Source organism: Wolffia australiana, chromosome 5 (genome assembly GCF_029677425.1).
Source record: "Wolffia australiana isolate 7733 chromosome 5, ASM2967742v1".
In the NCBI taxonomy this organism is placed as follows: Eukaryota; Viridiplantae; Streptophyta; class Magnoliopsida; order Alismatales; family Araceae; genus Wolffia; species Wolffia australiana.
This window is the reverse complement of record NC_135839.1, coordinates 21,295,023-21,314,006: the sequence shown is the minus strand read 5'-3', so window position 1 is coordinate 21,314,006 and position 18,984 is coordinate 21,295,023. Positions and strand designations below refer to the sequence as shown.

General features: G+C 43.2%; 3 protein-coding genes across 3 annotated transcripts; 1 reads left to right on the top strand and 2 right to left on the bottom strand.

The window, feature by feature from the left end:
- The first annotated feature begins 4,685 nt into the window (after positions 1 to 4,685).
- LOC144703849 (uncharacterized) lies at positions 4,686 to 7,732 on the top strand. The gene is made up of 4 exons (XM_078576120.1): positions 4,686 to 5,011; positions 5,635 to 5,740; positions 6,690 to 6,833; positions 7,367 to 7,732. The coding sequence occupies exons 1-4, from the start codon at positions 4,716 to 4,718 to the stop codon at positions 7,625 to 7,627; spliced, it is 807 nt and encodes a 268-aa protein (XP_078432246.1). The 5' UTR covers positions 4,686 to 4,715; the 3' UTR covers positions 7,628 to 7,732.
- Positions 7,733 to 8,036: 304 nt separating this feature from the next.
- On the bottom strand, positions 8,037 to 10,771 carry MFP1 (MAR binding filament-like protein 1). Its single transcript, XM_078576118.1, has 4 exons — positions 10,381 to 10,771; positions 10,276 to 10,301; positions 10,072 to 10,200; positions 8,037 to 9,987 (listed from the first exon to the last, which is right to left on the bottom strand). Exons 1-4 carry the CDS (start codon positions 10,634 to 10,636, stop codon positions 8,239 to 8,241), a joined length of 2,160 nt encoding a protein of 719 aa, XP_078432244.1. The 5' UTR covers positions 10,637 to 10,771; the 3' UTR covers positions 8,037 to 8,238.
- A 1,576-nt stretch (positions 10,772 to 12,347) lies between these two features.
- On the bottom strand, positions 12,348 to 13,186 carry LOC144703850 (FCS-Like Zinc finger 10). Its single transcript, XM_078576121.1, has 2 exons — positions 12,648 to 13,186; positions 12,348 to 12,571 (listed from the first exon to the last, which is right to left on the bottom strand). The coding sequence occupies exons 1-2, from the start codon at positions 13,148 to 13,150 to the stop codon at positions 12,472 to 12,474; spliced, it is 603 nt and encodes a 200-aa protein (XP_078432247.1). The 5' UTR covers positions 13,151 to 13,186; the 3' UTR covers positions 12,348 to 12,471.
- Positions 13,187 to 18,984: the final 5,798 nt, after the last annotated feature.

The window sequence follows — 18,984 nt, the reverse complement described above, 5'->3', positions numbered from 1 at the left end:
GTTCCATATATGTTTTTGTGAAGATAATGTTATTTTAACGTGCTTCATTCCCTTATCCATCTTAAAGACATGGAACAATTTTTAACTGGTCATACCAAATAAAGTGTCTCAGTATGTTTTTCTTCGACAGATTTACCCCTAAAATTCTTAAGAAAGTTAATTATGAGTCATGAAAGAATTGTATGATGAGGTTAACAATAAATTTAAGGGAGAACTATTCTTCAAGTAGATCTCACCTACTTGTTAGTTCAATCATCTTCGGCACATCATCATATGTAGAAGATCTCACGACCATGTGAGCTTTGATTAGACTCTTGAGGTTGTTCATCCATAAGTCACATTCTGCTCATCAAACAACTATCATATAGTGTTTCATGACCTTACGTTCTATGTCTTCATGCTACCTTAATAGTTGATATCTCATGGAGGGTACCTAACATTGAACTACATCATACTGAACTCTTCACTTCTAACTTTTTACTCATATCCCACCATTGACATATAATGTCATCTCAACGTGAATATAATTTTTAAGGATATAAGATAACTTTTATACTCAAAGCCTATCATCAAGTTCTTGAGCACATCATAAGTTATAGACTTGTCAAAGAGTTGCATCAAAACATGCAAAGTGGTGGGCTACTTGACAATGAGTGTTTATAGGAGATTAGGTCAATTAAGACCTAGTAAGTTTTAGCATATGTTATATTCATCAATAAGGGCGCCCACTAATATTTATCATTCCATCCAACCCTCACATGTGCAGAAGCATAGAAACTGATACCTTCCTAGTAGGGATCAGACTCTCAAAATACACACAATGACAAGGAGTATAGCCCCCCAATCATAATACATATTATTGAGCACAAATTTTATGGGACTTGCAACCAATTGCAATATCTGATCGTAATTTAGTTCCCAATGCTCATCAATTATTGAGTATACCCCAACCAACCACTGATTTTGGTATGAGCAATGCCTCCATTACTTAATGGGGTTAAATTTATGTGTAATAGAGGAGTACATTCCCACCAATCCAACTTGTGTCATATACTAGCACTTAGTCCCAGTTCCTGAATAAAAGAGCACGGAGTGGACTCCACTAATCCAACTTAAAGATATTTGGATCTTAAGACTATAATGAAGGAGAACCGCGCTTGAGTATGTCATTCTTATGCTACAGCTTAATGTTTGAATTCATGGGGTTTTCATGTTGGTATATATTGTCATGAGGCGCACTATGGAATATCTCATACCACATGTGTCTTCATCTAGGTCATATGAATAATACATATGTCTCGTGTGTGGTGCACGTAATTGAATGTATTTTGACTCTCAATCATAGTCAAAATTCTAAGCCCAATATCTCTCCATATTGGTCAACGATATTTAGGGATCCTACATTGGATCCATCTAGATTTTTTTAGATTATCATTAAAGTCAACATTCAAGAACAAAATATTCCAACTTATAAATCAAATAAAGAATAAAATATGAAAGAAAATTAAAATCAAATTAACTTTTTTCTAATTTAAAGCATGAACATCATGCAAGATAAATCAAAAAAAAAAGTATTTAGAACAATTAACATGGTTATAGGATTTTTATCAAATTTAATAATTCAACTCTTAAGTTATTCCATTAAATTATTCAGAAAATATATACATTCCCTAAGTTAAGGAATTTTATTGACATCAAATAAATTAACTCTTAATATATTTTGATAAATAAAATAGAATGCATATTTATTCTACTTTTCTGGAATTTATTTTCTATTAAATAATTTAACCTCTAAATTATTCAACTTTTAAATTTGCCATTAAATAATTTTAACTTTTACATTAAGGTAATCCACATTTCCAGATTATATTTATGGTTTATTTGACATTAAATATTTAAACTTTAAATTATTCAAGTCAAGAATCAGCAATAATATTTTATGCATAATTTTATTTCTCTTATTTTTCATATTCTCTTATTTTCATAATTTTATGCATTTATTTTATGTTTAAAATGATATTTCTAAATTATTTAAGTTAGAATAAATATTTCAGCTTATATGGAAATGTATATAGTCTGACTATTTTCATTTGCATAAACCTAAGGGCCTCACCCATGATCTCTAGATCTGTCCATACTCCTTTGTGTCTCAAGTCATAGTAAAAGTATAACAGTCTATCCACAAGACGTGTTTAGTGTCTCAGGTTTAAGGATGACTTATAGAATTGCGACGTGAAGTAATACGAATGACAACTTGGTGTAATACCATTCAGAGATGCATATGGATCAATTTAGTGAACATTTTCGTTAAATAACACCTACTGTCTATCCTTATTGTCTCCAAATTACTGGCTATGGGATTGCCACATTCATCATATCAAATACCTTGCATGTTATCCAGATAGTTCAATGTCCTTCTCGAATACCTTTGAATAGGAATGTTTAGAACACATGTTTAAAGACTAGTGATCTACGTATTATGATCTCATCATAATTCACTATGTCAAAATGTATTCATAGACTTCATCATAAACATTGCATGTTAATTCTGATGAATATACTATATTAATGAATATGGAACTATATATGAAATGTGTGATAGACTTGGAGCCACATATGCTTCCATCAGATGTTCATATCATGATCCCAAGATTGTGCCAAATCATCCTTTTTCACTATGACAAGGTGTAAGGCCCAGAAGTAGGCAGCATTCTTTCATAGAGGGCTACGTGCTAACTGTTGAGGGCATGTTTGTATAATTGGACTCAGAATAGGCGATTGAGTTCATAAGCATGGATGCCGCACAATCACGAGTGGTGATGCTCGACCTTGATCAATAAAACCAATGCCCTTTAGGTGCTCGTGCTTGCTGGCACGCAAGCATAGTGGACCAGGGAAGGCTGTACACGTTGGTCATGGGCATTGTGCACGCAGGCCAATGGAGAAGTGTGGGCGCGAGCGCTACTCGAAGGTGCACGTTTAGGCTGCACAGGTTGTGTAGCAGGCCCCACACACTACGCGAGCAAACAGATCAATCCAACAAGAAACCAGGTTAGGAACTGGTTTATACTTGACTTGAGATCAATTTTGAGAATATAAATCCCATAAAAATAATTAAATCAATGGGCCCAACCTTACTTTTGAAGCCTTCACACTCAAAGGATATTTAAAGACCTTCAATTGCCTATTTTCATATTTTTTTATTTCATTTATAAAACATTTATTCACCTTTGCACATAAAAATGCACAGATGTTAAATATTGTTCAATCTCCCTGTGTTTCACCTTTCACTCACTATGATAGGATTTAAAAAAAATTTATAAAGTTTTTTGTGATTTCAAATCTAGTTATTAGATTCATTTTATGCCTCAATAAATAATATTAATCATGAGTTTCACGAAATCTACAAAACAGATTACATAGAGATGACATTTGATCATGAGTTATTTTCTCTGTTACTGCCTAAGCCCAAACTTTTTAAATAATTCACATAATATATTCTTAAATTATTGATTCTGTAATTTAATAAAAGGTTATGCAATTAGACTACATAAAAGATTATATAGCCTTTTAATTTATTTCAAATATTTCTAAATTCTAGTACAATTTGAAAACAATTTATTAAATATTTGGTGCTCAAAATAATATATACATGTAATTCACTGAATCAATTATTATGCTAAGGTAACATGAATGGATTTTATCATGATTTTACATTTCCAGTTTTATTTTAAAGTGGTATCTGACTAAGTTGTGGTTATCAAATTGTTGTGGAAAGAAAAAAATGACTGACCATATTCTATGTTAAGATAAATCTAAAATCATTAAAGAAGTTTAATGATCTTCTAAGTGATCGTCTAAAAAACATTTTAGACTATTTGCTGGCACCTTGATGTAAGACCAAGAATATGCACCTAATCAAATGCATAGATTGTCAATTTATTATAGAAAGTGCATTTTTAATGGAAAACACTAGGTTGTGCGATACTTACTCATTCTAAGGGAGACAAAATAATGGAAGATAAAATATTGTTTAAATGGATGTTTGTTTTGTATGAGAATAATCATTATTTTATGATTATTACTGAGAATGGGGTACCATAAACTGACCAAACATAACATGTTTCCCTTTAGATCAAAGTTTCCTACATGATCATACAATCACTTTGTCGTGTAACCATGGAATCATTAAAATGTAAACCTCATACAGCACCAACGATTTGGACCCAACCCTATGGAATCTGGATGAGATATAAAAAGTAGATATAGAATAAATAATTAAGGTAATCAAGCTATATGTATCAATAAGAAGGCAATACTTCTGGGTCAAGTATACATCCAAGAATAAGTAATGAATGATGGAGAAGTTTAACTCTTTTATTTTTTATAATGAAACTAACATGTACTGTATAACATGGGAATCATGAATGCTATGCATGTCAGTTTAGATATTTCTCTTTAATGCAATCATTTTTGCTCTCAAAACAAGCAGGCACGCATTTCTAGAAGTGTTCCAGAAGAAAAATAATTAAATTGGTTCCCTAGATTAGGAAAATCAGTCATTTTACTTGGCCTTAAACTTTGAGGAAAACTTTAATTTATTGGTTTTTAGGAGCACTAATTAGTTATTAGCACTTCTATAATCCCTCAACAGGAAACCATATAAAAACGATAGGAGGTGGCGGAGGAAATCGAAGCTTCTTCAGTCGGGATCGATGGCTGTTCCCGGAGGCAGTAGCGTTCTGGAAACGATCTTCGAAGACGGGGAGTATGTTGATTACGATGGTATTCTGGTGAACGATGTTGATATGCTTGATGCGGAAGAGATCGAGGAATCCGATCATCAGTCCCGACCTCCAGAGATTGAAGGAATCGAGGGCGATGAGGCCATCAGAGGCCGTGATGATCCTCAGAGAGGCCTAGGGATGAAGGATTCAGGGAAAAAACGTAAGAAGTTTAAGAAAAGGAAGAAACGAGCGCCGCAGGATGCTAGGGTCACTGACATAAACAAGTATTTTCCTCAAACCACCACTCTAGCCGTAGTTTTTTTTTTCGATTTAACAATGATCCAGTTCTTCCTGGTTGCTTTTGCGATTTCGGTGTGGACGGTTTCCTGGCAAGATTCTCGTTTGTTAGAAGACACCCTTTCTGCGGTTTCTTCTATTCTGTCCTCGCTTTAAGTTTTATTGTTTTTCTATGGTTTTATAATTCTACCGAGTGCAGTTTTTTTAACTTTGAAAGTAAAATTCACTGACCTCGTGATATGATTTCATTCAAAAAGAATTGCCGATATTACCACAAAAGTTCATCCTGGTGCTCGAGTCAAACCAAATTATTCAATAGCTCGTCTCAAAAGTTTGTAAAACTGACGAGAAATTCATAAGCTCCTTCTTTTAAGTTAAGCTTTATTTTCTCTATGTGCAATCTGGCTGAGCATGGGGGGGTGGTTATCTCTTTAACTTTCTAGGGTTTATGTGGCTTCCAAATTTTGCTTACCTTTTGTTTTATTTCGGCCTATGGTAAAGCATGGCAGCAAATGTCCTTCAATAATCTGTATGTATTCGTTTTTCCAATTAATCATGTTTAGTTAGGGTCAAAAAATCCCCCTTCTGATGTGTTTTTCTTTTTTCTTAGGTTTGTTATTGAGACTTGTAGACATTTGAGGGAGAGGAAATCCTACTTAGTGTGGAACGCGGTTGGCTGTCTGGGGATTCCTGCCTTGAAGGACCTTGTGAAGGAGGTAATAACTCTACGAACAGAAGATAAAAAATGTTTATCAGGTTTGCTTGAATAATCGTGGAATTATAGAAAAGGAATCATCTGATCTTTTCTACTCGAGTTAACGTATACATGGTGAAGGAGGTAATAATACTATGAGAAGATGGGAAATGTTTTCATCAGGTTTGCTTTCATCATTGAGTCTTAGAAAAAAGAATTTCTAATTTTTCTTACTCGAGGTAATTCGTACATTTTGAAGAAGACTTTAGCTCCACATACGGAAAATAAGAAAGTTATCCTCTGATTTGCTTTCATAATCATTGAAATATAGAAAAAATAATCATCCAATCTTTCCTTCTTGAATTATTTGATACATGGTGGAGGCAATAACTATAATCCAGAAAAGAAATAGATTTCATCAAATTTGTTTTCTTAAAAATCTAAGTATATGAAAAGAATCATCCGCTTTTCCCCACGCGAATTAGTTTATAGATTGTGAACGAGGTCGCAACTATAGAAACAGAAGATAAAAAATTTTACCTCTGATTTGGTTTTATAATAACTGAACTATACAAAAAGATTCACTGATATTTCTTTCTGGAATTAATTTACACGTTGTGAAGGAGGTAATAACTCTACAAACAGAAAATTGAAAGTTTACCTCCGATTTGCTTTCATATAAATTGAACCGTAGAAAAAAAACTCATTGGTTTTCTTTCTCGAATTAATACATTCTGGAGGAGGTAATGAATCTTCAAACAGAAATATCAAGTTTTCATCAGATTTTCTCGTTGAGTTATAGAAGAAGGAATCCTCGAATCTTTCCAGCGGGAATTCCTTTACATGTTCTTAAGGAGCCAAAAACTTTTCATCAGGAGATTCCATCATTGAATAATAAAGGATCAAACATCTGTTCTTTCTTAGTCGTATTAATTTATACTTGATTTCTAAAAGCTGGCCTATTTGTTTAGGTGGATGCAGTCCAAAGCTGCGGTGGTCAGAAGACAACAGACGGAAAACGTTACCGCACAGGTGGAGGCATTCTCTGGAACATACTAAAAGTCCGTGATCCGAAGGCTTACAAAGAAATTATGGCGAAGGGAAGAGAATTTGAGGTAATAAAAACTCCTTTTTGAATGATATACTGTACAGACTTAACTGTTTTTTTGGAGGTATCATGCTGATTACCAGTTGTTACATTGAAATTTATATTCCTAGTCATTTTTTTCGATATAGTTCAGAATCCAAAAAAGGTACTCTCGATACTGATAATAATTATACGCTATATATTTTCAAGAATTAAAAAACTGATTGTTTTCTGCTCTTGTGGGTAGAAAATATGTAAAACTATTCATAATGAAAGGGAAACTTAGATTGAAACACTTTTTTGGGAGAATAGTTTTACATATTATTTTTCATAATGTTTAAAAGACTGGTTTTCTTTCTGCTTTCTTGGGTTGGCAACGGATCTTGGCTTCAAAGGAAACTTATTTTCAAACACTTGTTTTGAGAGCCTTACTTGTCAAACTCAAGATAGTAGTTAACTGATTAAATGAGGTATAATCCGTATTAAACACATGAACATCATTTTTATCTTTCATGATTATTGTTTTATGGACATGTCTTTATCATGCTCCTTGCATCACAGAGGCAGTTCAAACCAGTCGTACCCAAAGAAGCAAGAGGGACCAAAGAAGTTATCTCTCCAGGAGTTCCCTGTGAAGCGCAAGGATCGGTGGAGCAAGATCTGGCCGTTAATTTTCAGGGGCCGGATCAACGGCAAGGATCTGTGGCCCAAGAACTGGATAGTGAGGTAACAGAAAATCAACCTCCCACTTTGAAGAACGAGAGGCCCTCAATTTTGAGCAGAATACGCAAACCCGTTGCCTACGATGATCTCTTTGAGTAAGAAGATATGGGTTGGCCTCTTTTGCTTTCCCTTTCACTTTTTGGCAACATCAACCGTGGAATATTACCCAATTTTATGAAAGAGATCAAGCATTTTCCTTCAATTTATTTATATATTATTTGCCACCAAATCAGATCCGAGAAGCACACAACTCTGGAAGGCTGCAAGCTCCTCCCCTAGAGAAAACATCTAAAAATATTTATGGAATGAGAAAATTAGGAATAAATGAAACAAGAAAACAAGGGGAAAGAATTTTCCCTTTTTTCTCCCATCAGTCATTCTGGGAGCGCAATTCAGTAATTTTTCACATCAGTATTTTTTCTTCAAAGGCCGCAATAACTCCTCATAGTGGAAAATGTAACCCTTTTTTAGGATACTGAAAAATTTTGAAGAAAAATTGACCACAGGGTGGAGAACATTTCCTTGAATATATATCTCTTTGAATCCACAAAATCAAAACCCAGGAAGCACACAACACTGGAAGGTCGCAAGCTCTTCCCGTTGGATACAACATAAAATTTTTGAAGAAAATGGCAAATTTTGAAGAAAAATAACTCACTTGGGGGGCAGAAACGAAGCCCCTCTTCTCATCGAGACCTTCAAATTTCCAGTCAGATTTCAGGCTGGGAATTTCTAACTGCCGAACCAGCTTTCCTCCTCCTACCAGAGTAGGCTCTCTTGGCAGCGGTCGAATCCTGGGCAGCCCCCTCAGCTTGAGGTTTAGCACTCCTGCTCAGCTCAGCTTCAGCTTCTCTCTCTAAGCTGGCCTGCCGCCTCAGCCTCAGAATATCCGCCTTGGAAGCAGCCAGTTCTTCCTCATACTTGATCACCTTCTTCTCCAGTCTCTCTCTCTCTTCCCCCAGCCTGTTGATCACACTCTGGGCATCTTCCAAATTCACTCTGGCTTCCCTTGTGGCATTGCTCTGCTCTGTTAGAGACACGTAGAGCATCTCCTTCTCTGCCTGGAGCGTCGCGTTGACCGATTTCCCATCTTCCACCTCCTGGGTCAACGCTGTAAACCTCTGGTTGACCTCGGCCAACGACGCCGCGGCCGCCGCCAGCTTTCCCTCCAGCTCACTTATCTCCCTGGAAAGCTCCTCCCCTCGGCGCGCAGAAGCCGACAGCTCGTCCTTTAATGAAGAAGCAGCCTCTCTTTCTCTTGCCAGCTCCTGGGCCGTGGCCGTTGACCGCTCCGCCGCCAATGCCAGCTCCCTCTGAAGCTCCTCGCGAGCTTCACCCGCCGCCTTCAGCTCACCGGAAGTGGCTGCAAGTTCTCCTTGGGCCTTGGTCAATGCTCCCTTAATCAATTCCAGTTCATCGGATAACACCTTTGAGGCCGAAACCGCCTCCTCGAGTCTGATCTTCAGCTGTTCATGAGCTTCTGCTGACTCCCCACTGATCCTGGAGATTTCAGAAGTGAGTTGCTCTGTCACTTTCTGGCTCTCTTGGAGCTGAGACTGGAGATCAGAGGCCAACAGCTTGGAATCTTCAAGACTCTGCTGGGCCTGCTTGAGCTCATCTCTAAGAGCTTCCAGAACCTTCAATTCCTCTTCCAGCTTTGCAATCAAACCGTCTTTCTCAGAAGTCAACTCTGTGATCAGTGCCCAGCTGCTTCTCGCCTCTCCGAGCGCTGCGCCGAGGTTCTCTTCCAGCCGCCGGATCTCCTCGTCTCTCTTCTTCAGCTGCTCGGCGTCAGCGCCGGACTGCTGCTCGAAATTGGACTTCAACTGATCGAATTCTCCCTTGAGAACATGGTTCTTCACAAGAACATCGTCTCTTTCCACAATCAGCAAATCAATCTTCCTCACAAGCTCATCGGCCTCGGCCGTCTTCGCATTCAGCTCGCCATTGATCATAACCTGATCGGCCTCCAGCCGGGCTAGCGAAGCTACGGCTTCCTCAAGCTCAGACCTGGTCTGCGCGGCGGCGGAGGTGACCCTGTTGATCTCAGACTCTCTCTCGCTCAGAGCAGACTTGAGAGCCACCACAGCGAGTTCCTTATCCTCAATTTTGTTTGACAGTATCCCAGCTTGTTGTTCTAGTTCAAGAATGGAGTCCTGTTTCTCCTTCAATTTCCCTTCAAGAGCCTTCTTTTCTGTCTGGGACTGTGCAAGGCCAGCCCGGAGCTGGTCAATTTGCAATTTGAGATTCTCGGCTAGTCTCTTCTCGCTCTTGAGCTCCACTCCAATGGCCGCCATTGCGTCTTTTGCCGACGCCAACTGCTGAATTAGCAAGGCTTCTTCTGCCTTCAGCTTCCCCACCTGCTTCCGGTTCGCCTCCTGTTGGCTCTCCAGCCTTCTCTCGAAGTCCTTCTCAAGGGACACCATCGCCGCTTCCTTCTGGCTCAGAGCCGTGTTCATCTGCCATTAATGGGAACAAAGAAGGAATTTCAAAACTCGGAAAACGAAGATTCAGAGGGGTTTTGATTCAAAACGGAAGCTCACAGAAGCGATGGAGGATTCCATCTCTGTTTTCTCCTTGGAGGTGATGGCGTACAAGGCGCCGAGCACCCCCGAACCGACGATTCCGATCTCGTTCAGGAGAGAAATCAAGGGGGAGCCGCTCGCCTGATCCTGCTCACATCAATTCCCGATGAGAAATAATCAGAAAATAAACTAGGGATGCAATCCGAAGGATTAATCGCTAACCTGCGGTTCCTTCTCGCTGATTCTTTCTGAAATCGGAGAAAATATGTCAGATTACGGATGCAAAAAACGGATTCAGAAAGGGATTAGAGGCGAGATTTCGCTGACCTAGGTCCAAACCCTCGACGAAAGCGAGGGCTGGGAGCTGGAAGAAGGGAATGGAGGAGAGGCCGACGAGAACTAAAGCCCGGCGCTGAGCGCCGCCGCAAGCTCGAGCTTTCTCCACCTTCACGGCGGACGTCGCCGCCGCCTTCCGCCGGCCCGCTCTCCTCTGAGAAGAAGACGAAGAGAGGAAACGAGGAGAAGACTGGAAGATTGGAGATTGAAGAGTGCATCCCGAGCTCCCCGCCATGGAGTATACCATCTTCTCGACTTCTCCCTCTCTCTCTCTCTCTCTAGAAGTTCTTCAGCGCCGCCCTTGTTTCTCTCTCTTGCTCCTACTGCGCGTCGTCTTCTTCCTTCTAAGCTTCTATCCGTTTTTCTCCTTCGCAGGGGACAATTACAGAAAAGACCCCCGCTTTCGTTAAATTGCGTCCTGACGCAGGAGTTTGAACGGCTCCCGAGATTGGCCACGTCGGTATCGGACTGCGCTTTTGCGGGGCCCACGGCTAGGATTTCCTTTATCCTTTTTCGCCCAGTCGTTTGTCGCCGCGTGGCAGGCCTAGATTTGGCCCACGGAGGCAATAATTTTGGGCCCAACGATGAAGGCCCACATATTCCTCTCCTCAAAAGATGGTAGAGAGAAATGGATAAACAGATAGAAAGAACGAGAGATGAGATTAGAGGTATATATTATGGGTAGAGAGATAGGGCAAGAGAGAGGGATGAGTGTGGAGAGATAGAGATTATGGGTAGAGAGAAAGACGCTGAAAGAAATGAATATAGAGAGACAGAAGAAAATGAGATGGCTAGAGAGATATAGAGAGTATGGAAAAAGAGGGATAGAAGAAAGAGATATGGCTCGAGAGAGATAGAGACTTTGGATAAAACGGATAGAAAAAAGAGAGATGGCTAGACAGAGATAGAAGAAAGGGAGATGGCTAGAGAGAGAGAGAGATTATGGATATAGAGAGATAGAAGAAAGAGAGAGAGATTATGGATATAGAGAGATGGCTAGAGAGAGATAGAGATTATGGATGTCGAGAGATAGAAAAAAGAGAGATAGAGATTATGGATATAGAGAGAGATTGAAGAAAGAGAGATGGAGATTATGGATATAGAGAGATAGAAGAAAGCGAGATGGCTAGAGAGAGATAGAGATTATGGATGTCGAGAGATAGAAAAAAGAGAGATAGAGATTATGGATATAGAGAGAGATTGAAGAAAGAGAGATGGAGATTATGGATATAGAGAGATAGAAGAAAGCGAGATGGCTAGAGAGAGATAGAGATTATGGATGTAGAGAGATAGAGATTATGGATATAGAGAGATAGAAGAAAAAGAGCTAGAGATTATGGATATAGAGAGATAGAAGAAAGAGAGCTAGAGATTATGGATATAGAGAGATAGAAGAAAGAGAGCTAGAGATTATGGATATAGAGAGATAGAAGAAAGAGAGATAGCTAGAGAGAAATAGAGATTATGGATAGATAGGGAGAGAAGAAAGAGATGGATGGCTAGAGAGATATAGAGATTATGGATAGAGAGGGAGAGAAGAAAGAGATATGGCCAGAGAGAGATAGAGATTATGGATAGAGACGGAGAGAAGAAAGAGATGGATGGCTAGAGAGATATAGAGATTATGGATAGAGAGGGAGAGAAGAAAGAGATGGGTGGCTAGAGAGAAATAGAGATTATGGATAGAGAGGGAGAGAAGAAAGAGATGGCTGGCTATAGAGATATAGAGCTTATGGATAGAGAGGGAGAGAAGAAAGAGATATGGCCAGAGAGAGATAGAGATTATGAAATGAGATGGATAGAACAAAGAGATATGGCTAGAGAGAGAGATCATGGATAGAAAGGGACAGAAGAAAGAGAAAGAGACTATGGGAAGATAGAAAGATGGGTAAAAAGAGACAGGAAGAGAGAGATTTTGGGTAGAGAGAGATACAGAGAGAGAGAGAGAGATAGAGATAGAAAGAGAGACGGCGAAACCCCCCCTTGGCATCGACCCAGAAGGACGGCAAACGAATTCATGTACAGGCCGATGGACGGGCGATCGGTAGGGAAGCAAAAAAAAAAAAACCTCTGCCGTCATCCTCAGTCCGACCACTTCTCCGGCGGCTCCCCGGACGAATCCAGCTCCTCTTCCATCATCCCCCGAGACCGGCACAAGTTACTACAGAACGCCTTCTCCCCCCTGAAAAAAACCCCTCAAAAACCTCAGTCCAAACCCAGAAGAACACCAAACCCCCCTCCTCTCCTCTCCAACCCACCTGTACATGTAAATATCCTCCCCGTCGAGCTTCTTCTCGCAGCCATCGCAGAAGCAGAGGAAGTTCTCCCGCGGAAGAGGCACGAGCGCCGCGGCGCAGTCCAGCAACCACCCGCCATCCTCGACGAGCTCCACAACGCAGTCCCCGAAGATATGCGTAGTCTTGGGATTAGCCCCGCGAGAGATTATCCGAGTGTAGTCTTCGGAAGACTCGAACGACCCGATGAACCGTCTCCGCGCGGTCAACGGCGGCGCCTCCCCGTCGCCGGACCGCGGGCTCGAGCCGGAGACGATCAACCCGGTCGGCGCGTCGGCGAGGGAGTCGACCAGCCCGAGCCCGACCCGGTCCGAGTCCCAGCTCTTCCGGCCGAAGACCCTCGGCTCCAGCGGCGAGATCGGGCTCCGAGCCGAGTCCGAGTCCGCCGGGCCCTTCACCTGGCTTACGAACAGGCTCGGCAGGGTGAACAACGGCTCGCCCATGGCCCGGCTCCTCTTCCTCAACATCGCCCCCCCTCTCTCACACTGAATCAGAGGCTGAAAGAACCGCCCTTTCCCCTTTGTAACCCCCCCCCCCCCCCCGGAAGAAGACAAGATCCCCCCGTCACGTCTGCTGACCTGCGTGTCCGCGATTAATGGCAGAAACAGAAGTCGTCTTTCTTCTACAGCGCTCCTCTCCTTTCTATTTATCTTCTGCGCGCATCAAAATCAGCGAGGCTTCTGATATACTACTTCCTGGGCCCTGCTATTATTCACGGCTGTCAGAGGCAGTAAATAAACCGAAGAATCAAGTCGAGCGCGGTGGCGGAGGAGCGGAAGCGGGGGTGTTACGGTGCTCCGCCGCCGCGGTTTAAAACCTCGCTGTTTCACTGCTATTCCATGATTGCTGTTCCAGCTCGGGGGGCCTTCTTTAATGGCGAATTAGTGCGACTCAGAGCTACTCGGCCGGGTTCGCTTACCGTTGCGTCGGGGAGGCGGAAATTACGAAAAAGCCCATGGTTTGTCGTTTTGTGGGGTTTTGCCACGTGGGGTGGGGAGAGGCGACACGTTAACGGGTGGGCCGGTGGGACCGATCTGACGGTCTGGATCGGAGATTCTTGCGAGTCAGGGAATTGACGGTTGGATTTGGGGGCTCGGAATTCAAAAGAGCTGGCGTCAGCGGTTTATCTGTTGTTCCTTTGGGTTCGTATCCCGACGGCTGGGATTCGGCGATGGGGGGAGATCGGACGGCGGTGAGGGATGTTCCCGGGGTTATAGCAGCGGGGGAGGTTGTCTACCCTAACGAGACAGCGAGCGGGGAAGAAGAGTGGGTGGAAAAACTGGGATTTTTCTTATTTTATTTTTTCTGTTCTTCTTCATCGTCTTGATCGGACGGTGATCGGGGATGGGAAGAGAGAGAGATGGAGTCGTGCGGAGGAAGGATGGATGGCTCGAGATGAGCGCCATGAAAGATGACGCATCTCTCTCTTTATTGTCTTTCTCGTGTCTGTTTGTCTCAAACACCGATCACCGATGGGTTTTTGCGCGTCTCGATTCTCCCCTCGCACGGGGAGAAGGAGAGAGAGATATTGTCATGTGTCTTGTGTATTGTGTAGAGAGCGAGATGACCCATCTCTATCTCTTTCTCCCGAGTTCCCCCCGTATCTTTCTTCAGAGGAAGAGAGAGATATGCCATAAGTATGGAGAGAATAGAGCCCATGATGACCCATCTCTCTCTCTCTGAAGACCGATGCCTTTCGCATCTCTCCCTGTTGATGGAGAGAGAGATATATTGTTTTGAGTGACATCTTTCTCTCCTCTCTTTCTCCCGAATACCGATGCTTCTCTCATCTGTCTACTTGCAGGGGTAGACGGAGAGGGATATGCCATTACGTGTAAAGACAGGGAGATAGGATGGCTCGTGTATAGAGCCCATGATGACTCATCTCTCTCTCTCTCTCGAAGACCGATGCCTATCGCATGCAGATGGAGAGACAGATTTAATGTTCTGTGTAACACGAGGACCCATCTCTCTCTCTCCTTTATCTTTCTTTGGTCTCTTTCTCCCGAATACGATGCCTCGTGCATCTATCTCTCCTGATCGAGGGAGAGAGATATGTCATAAGTGTAGAGAGAGGGATAGAGGCGGCTCGTGTATAGGAATGCCTCTCGCATCTATCTTTGCAGAGTTTGAGAGAGATATAATGCTCTGCGTGACATGAGGACCCATCTTTCTCTTGTCTCTTTCTCCCGAATACCGATGCATCTTGCACTCTCTCCAAGTCGAGGGAGAGAGATATGTCATAACTCGTAAGTTTAGAGCACCCATCTCTCTCTCTACTGTATTTCTCGGGCATCTCATCTAGCAGGGGCAGAGAAGGAGAGAGAGAGAGAGACTTCTCTCTTATCTTTGTAATGTATACACGCGTCTCGCTCTTCCGAACGCAGAAGCGTGCAGCATTCTCGGCCGTGAGAGGTGTTGCAAAGGGTCCCCCGCTCTTCAACAACAGCAGTAGCTTTCATCGAGGCCACTCAACTTCTCGTGCCGCATTTCCTGCGAGGTTAAGTTGCCTGCAAGCCGCAGTTGTTGGAGCCTTCGAGATTCAGACTCACCGTGGCCTTAAGATACAGATAGTGATAAAATAGAGAACGAGAGAAAGAGAGCGAGTAAAGAGGGTGCGAGAGATAGAGTAAGAGAAGAGAGCAGAAGAGAGGGAAAAATAAATAAAAGAGACGGATAAAGAAAGAAAAGAATGTGAGAGAAGAGAAGAGGGACAGAGAAAGGAAAGAAAAGAAGGGGACAAAAGAAAAGAAAGAGATAAGAAGAGAGAGAGAGGAGATAACAGGAGGGAAGAGAAAAAGAGAGAAAAAATAAAATAATGAGATAAGAAGAGAGAGATACAGAGAAGATGAGTACGACAAAAAAAAGAAAATAAAAAGAGAATAAGAGAGAGAGAGAGAGAGATTCGTTTTTCTCCAGTGTCCGGGGGTACATAAATGGGGAAACAGTGAGGGGCTTGCAAATATGATGCAATCCTGCAATGGCCTTGTATTCTCCAGTAAGGCATGTACGTCCTAAAGATGTCATAATAAGCCTATGCAAAAAACGAGTCGCTGTTAGTCAGCTCGGCCGGACCCAGCCTTTCAAGTCAGGCCTATCCCTGCCATTCACATAATGATCAATCTAGTGGCTCTATCATGGTTTCATCTCGTCATAAACTAATATTACGAGTCACAGCTGTCGGATCTCTTCATGGTTTCATCTCGTCATTTAATGGCTCTATCTTTTCTTTATTTAAAGCTCCCGTTTTCGAGATAAGTGAACTGTTTGAGTGTAAGTTCGTGTTCAATGTTAACTGTCGTAATGTGGACTGCAGTGCTTCCCATCACAGGAAAAATTGGTGTGTGAATTGTGCATTAATCGGCCATCCACTTCTCTGCAAGTTCTTGGAGGAGGTTTAAAGGTTATGATACGAAGAATTCATATTATTAGGTGGGATCATATGGCATGGACCATTATGAACATTTAGCTGGAGATAAATATAGGAAGCGTGGTGATATTTCCAATGACTCGTAATATTAGTTTATTGCAGCGAAGAAGAAATCGTTGGGGGTGAAAAATAAGACGAAAATCCAACTCGGAAAAAACATATGTTATTCCAATCAAGGTAGGACTCAATAATATAGCTAAGGTAAAGAGACGAGAAGAAAAATGTATAGACCGGTGCGCACAAGAAAATATTGATACATTTAATGGAAAATGTATCGAGCAGGCATAGAAAAACAACTATTGTTGTCATGTGTTTTCATTGCGGCTAGGATTTTACCTTCACATTTTTAACCCTCGTCGCCAAACCTGCTTCGCCGTACCCAGAAAAGATTTACTCTAGAAAAACACTAAATTAACTACAAAAATATAATGGGTTTTAGGCCCTCGGATTTTACTACTCTAACAGTTGTGTCAAATCCCGAGCTAGGTCTCTTACTCGAATTTGGCGTGTGCCGGCCTCAATGTTCAGGGCAAAATACTGAGCAGCCTTGATCTCTTGCAGCAGAAGCTTTGCAGATGCTTAAGATCGCATAGAAAGGGTTAGAGGAGATGGTGAGGACTCAGCCCCGTCAGGGAATAAGGTCATTGCATTAATATCATGAAAGAGTACATCATCATTGGGATCATTACATGGGGGAAGATGAGGGGTGATACAAGGAACAAGATGAGGCGCTTTGCGCCAAGGTAGTGTCGTCACACCGCCTCAAGGTCGCCGCTCCGCACGCGTGCCCGCTGTGCCGCTACTCAAGTGCGCCGGGCTGGGCGCTCGCGGGTGAGGCGATCACACACGCCACCCCTGCCTTGATGATCACACGCGCCACCGGCACCTGTGTCAACACCCCCGCGCGCAGTCTGCACAACGCCGCCGCATTCGACGCCCTGAGCTAAGCGCTGCACGCCCAGCACTACCCGCGGGAGCGCTACGCGCCCTTTGTGTCGTCTCGGCGCACGCAATTCGCCACATGCCTTAGTCTCCTGGCGGGATGTCTCCCGGCCCCGCGCCCTGCACACGCAATTCGCGCGCTGCCCGCGCAGCTACTGCGCGGCACCCCGCACAACTCCGCGCGCTGCACCTGCAGCGCGCCACCCGGCCTGCACGTCCCGCGCCCACGCGGCGCTTGGTGCCTGCGCATAGTGTTGGCGCCCGCGCATGGCGCTTGGCGTTGGCGCGCGGTGCTTGGCACGCACACGCGCACATCGATCAGCCCGCGCGCCCAGCACACGCGGCCCGTACCTGAACCATCCCACCTTGGGCGTGGACGGGCACGTGCACCGTTTGCAGTGTTTCACCACGTACAGGGGCAATGGCCTGAAAGATCAGGTATTTGGCCATCGCTACCCATAATGACTCAGTCCTTTAACGTCGTGAGCAGAATACGTGGACACGCCCTCCCAATAAGCATGCAGGCCTCTGGGCAGGGAATGCCGCCTAGTTAGGGGCTACATTCAAACGAGCTATAAAAAATAAACCATAATATGGATTAAGAATTTAGACCTTGTTACAATAAAAAACTCAACTCATATGAAACAAAATTCGGCGTCATTTTTAAAATTGTATGTAGGCTATGGATTCAACTCAAAATTGGGTGTCGTTCTTGCATAGAGGCATGCATGCTAACTGTTGAGGACATGCCCGCATACTTGGACTCAGAATAGGAGATTGAGTTCATTAGCGTGCAACCCGTACACACGACGTGTGGTGATGTCCGACCTAGATTTTTAAAGCCAATGTCCCCTAGGTGTGCGTGCTCCTCAGTGCACAAGCGCGGCAGATGAGGGCAGGCCACCCATGTAGGCCATGAGCATTGCACGCGCAGGCCACCAAGGAAGCGAGGGTGTTGGCGTTATGTGCCGCGTACACACAGGGGTTCCATAGGCTGTGCAGCAAGCCCACACACTACGCACATCTACGGGCAAGGGGCACAGATATGGGCGTTAAGCACCACATGCACACAAGGACGATAGGTGGCATGCTCTAGGCATGGGTGACGTGCACATGGGGTGGGGCAAAAGATATTATGCTAGGAGACTAAGCCACAACAAACAAAGCGCCATGGCGCGCAGAACGCCTAGATGGCCGCCGGGCATATGGCGTCCCTACTGGTAGTGTTGCGGCTCACAAGCGCCAAGGCTTGAGGCATCAAGCATGGCGGGTGTTGATGGCGGGAGGAGTGTCAAGGCTGGGATCGAGCACCAGGGGTGTGGCGGATGGGCCAAGGGCCATGAGCCACCGGCGCGCAACGTTCGTCTGGGGGGTACGCTTGTAACAATGGTGCCCGCAGACGCGTGCGTGGGGCTGTGGGCCTCAAGGTTTAAGAGTGCTACTACCCAAAGGTATGCAGTTGTCTTGTTACTTAGGTAGCATTTTTGGGCTTCCGAAAATGCAATCTTGTTCCTTATAAGACAATGTCCCGATTGATGTATGGGACCTAGCCCTACCTTCTCTCCTTGACCTCCGAACAATATAAAGTTGTTCCAAGATACTTTCGCTACACATGTAAAGGCTGCTCAGCATTTCTGCCCAAGTGTTGAGGCTAGCATGCATTTGATGCTAGCATTTTTCTTAGCTTCGGATTAAACCATGCGAAAATTGTGCTTTTGTGTTGGTTCGTGCATAAATTTTGGGTGGATCTGCACCCAACATGTGGTGAAAATGATAGCCGAGTGTTTTAGGTATTGAACGAGCCACGTGAGGCCCTTTTAGCGAAGTTGTTTTTTTGGGATTCTAACATATGGTGGGTACCTATGGGAAATACAGCTAATTAGCGGGAGAAATCAGTATGTCTAAGAAAGGACATCATACTAATATCTT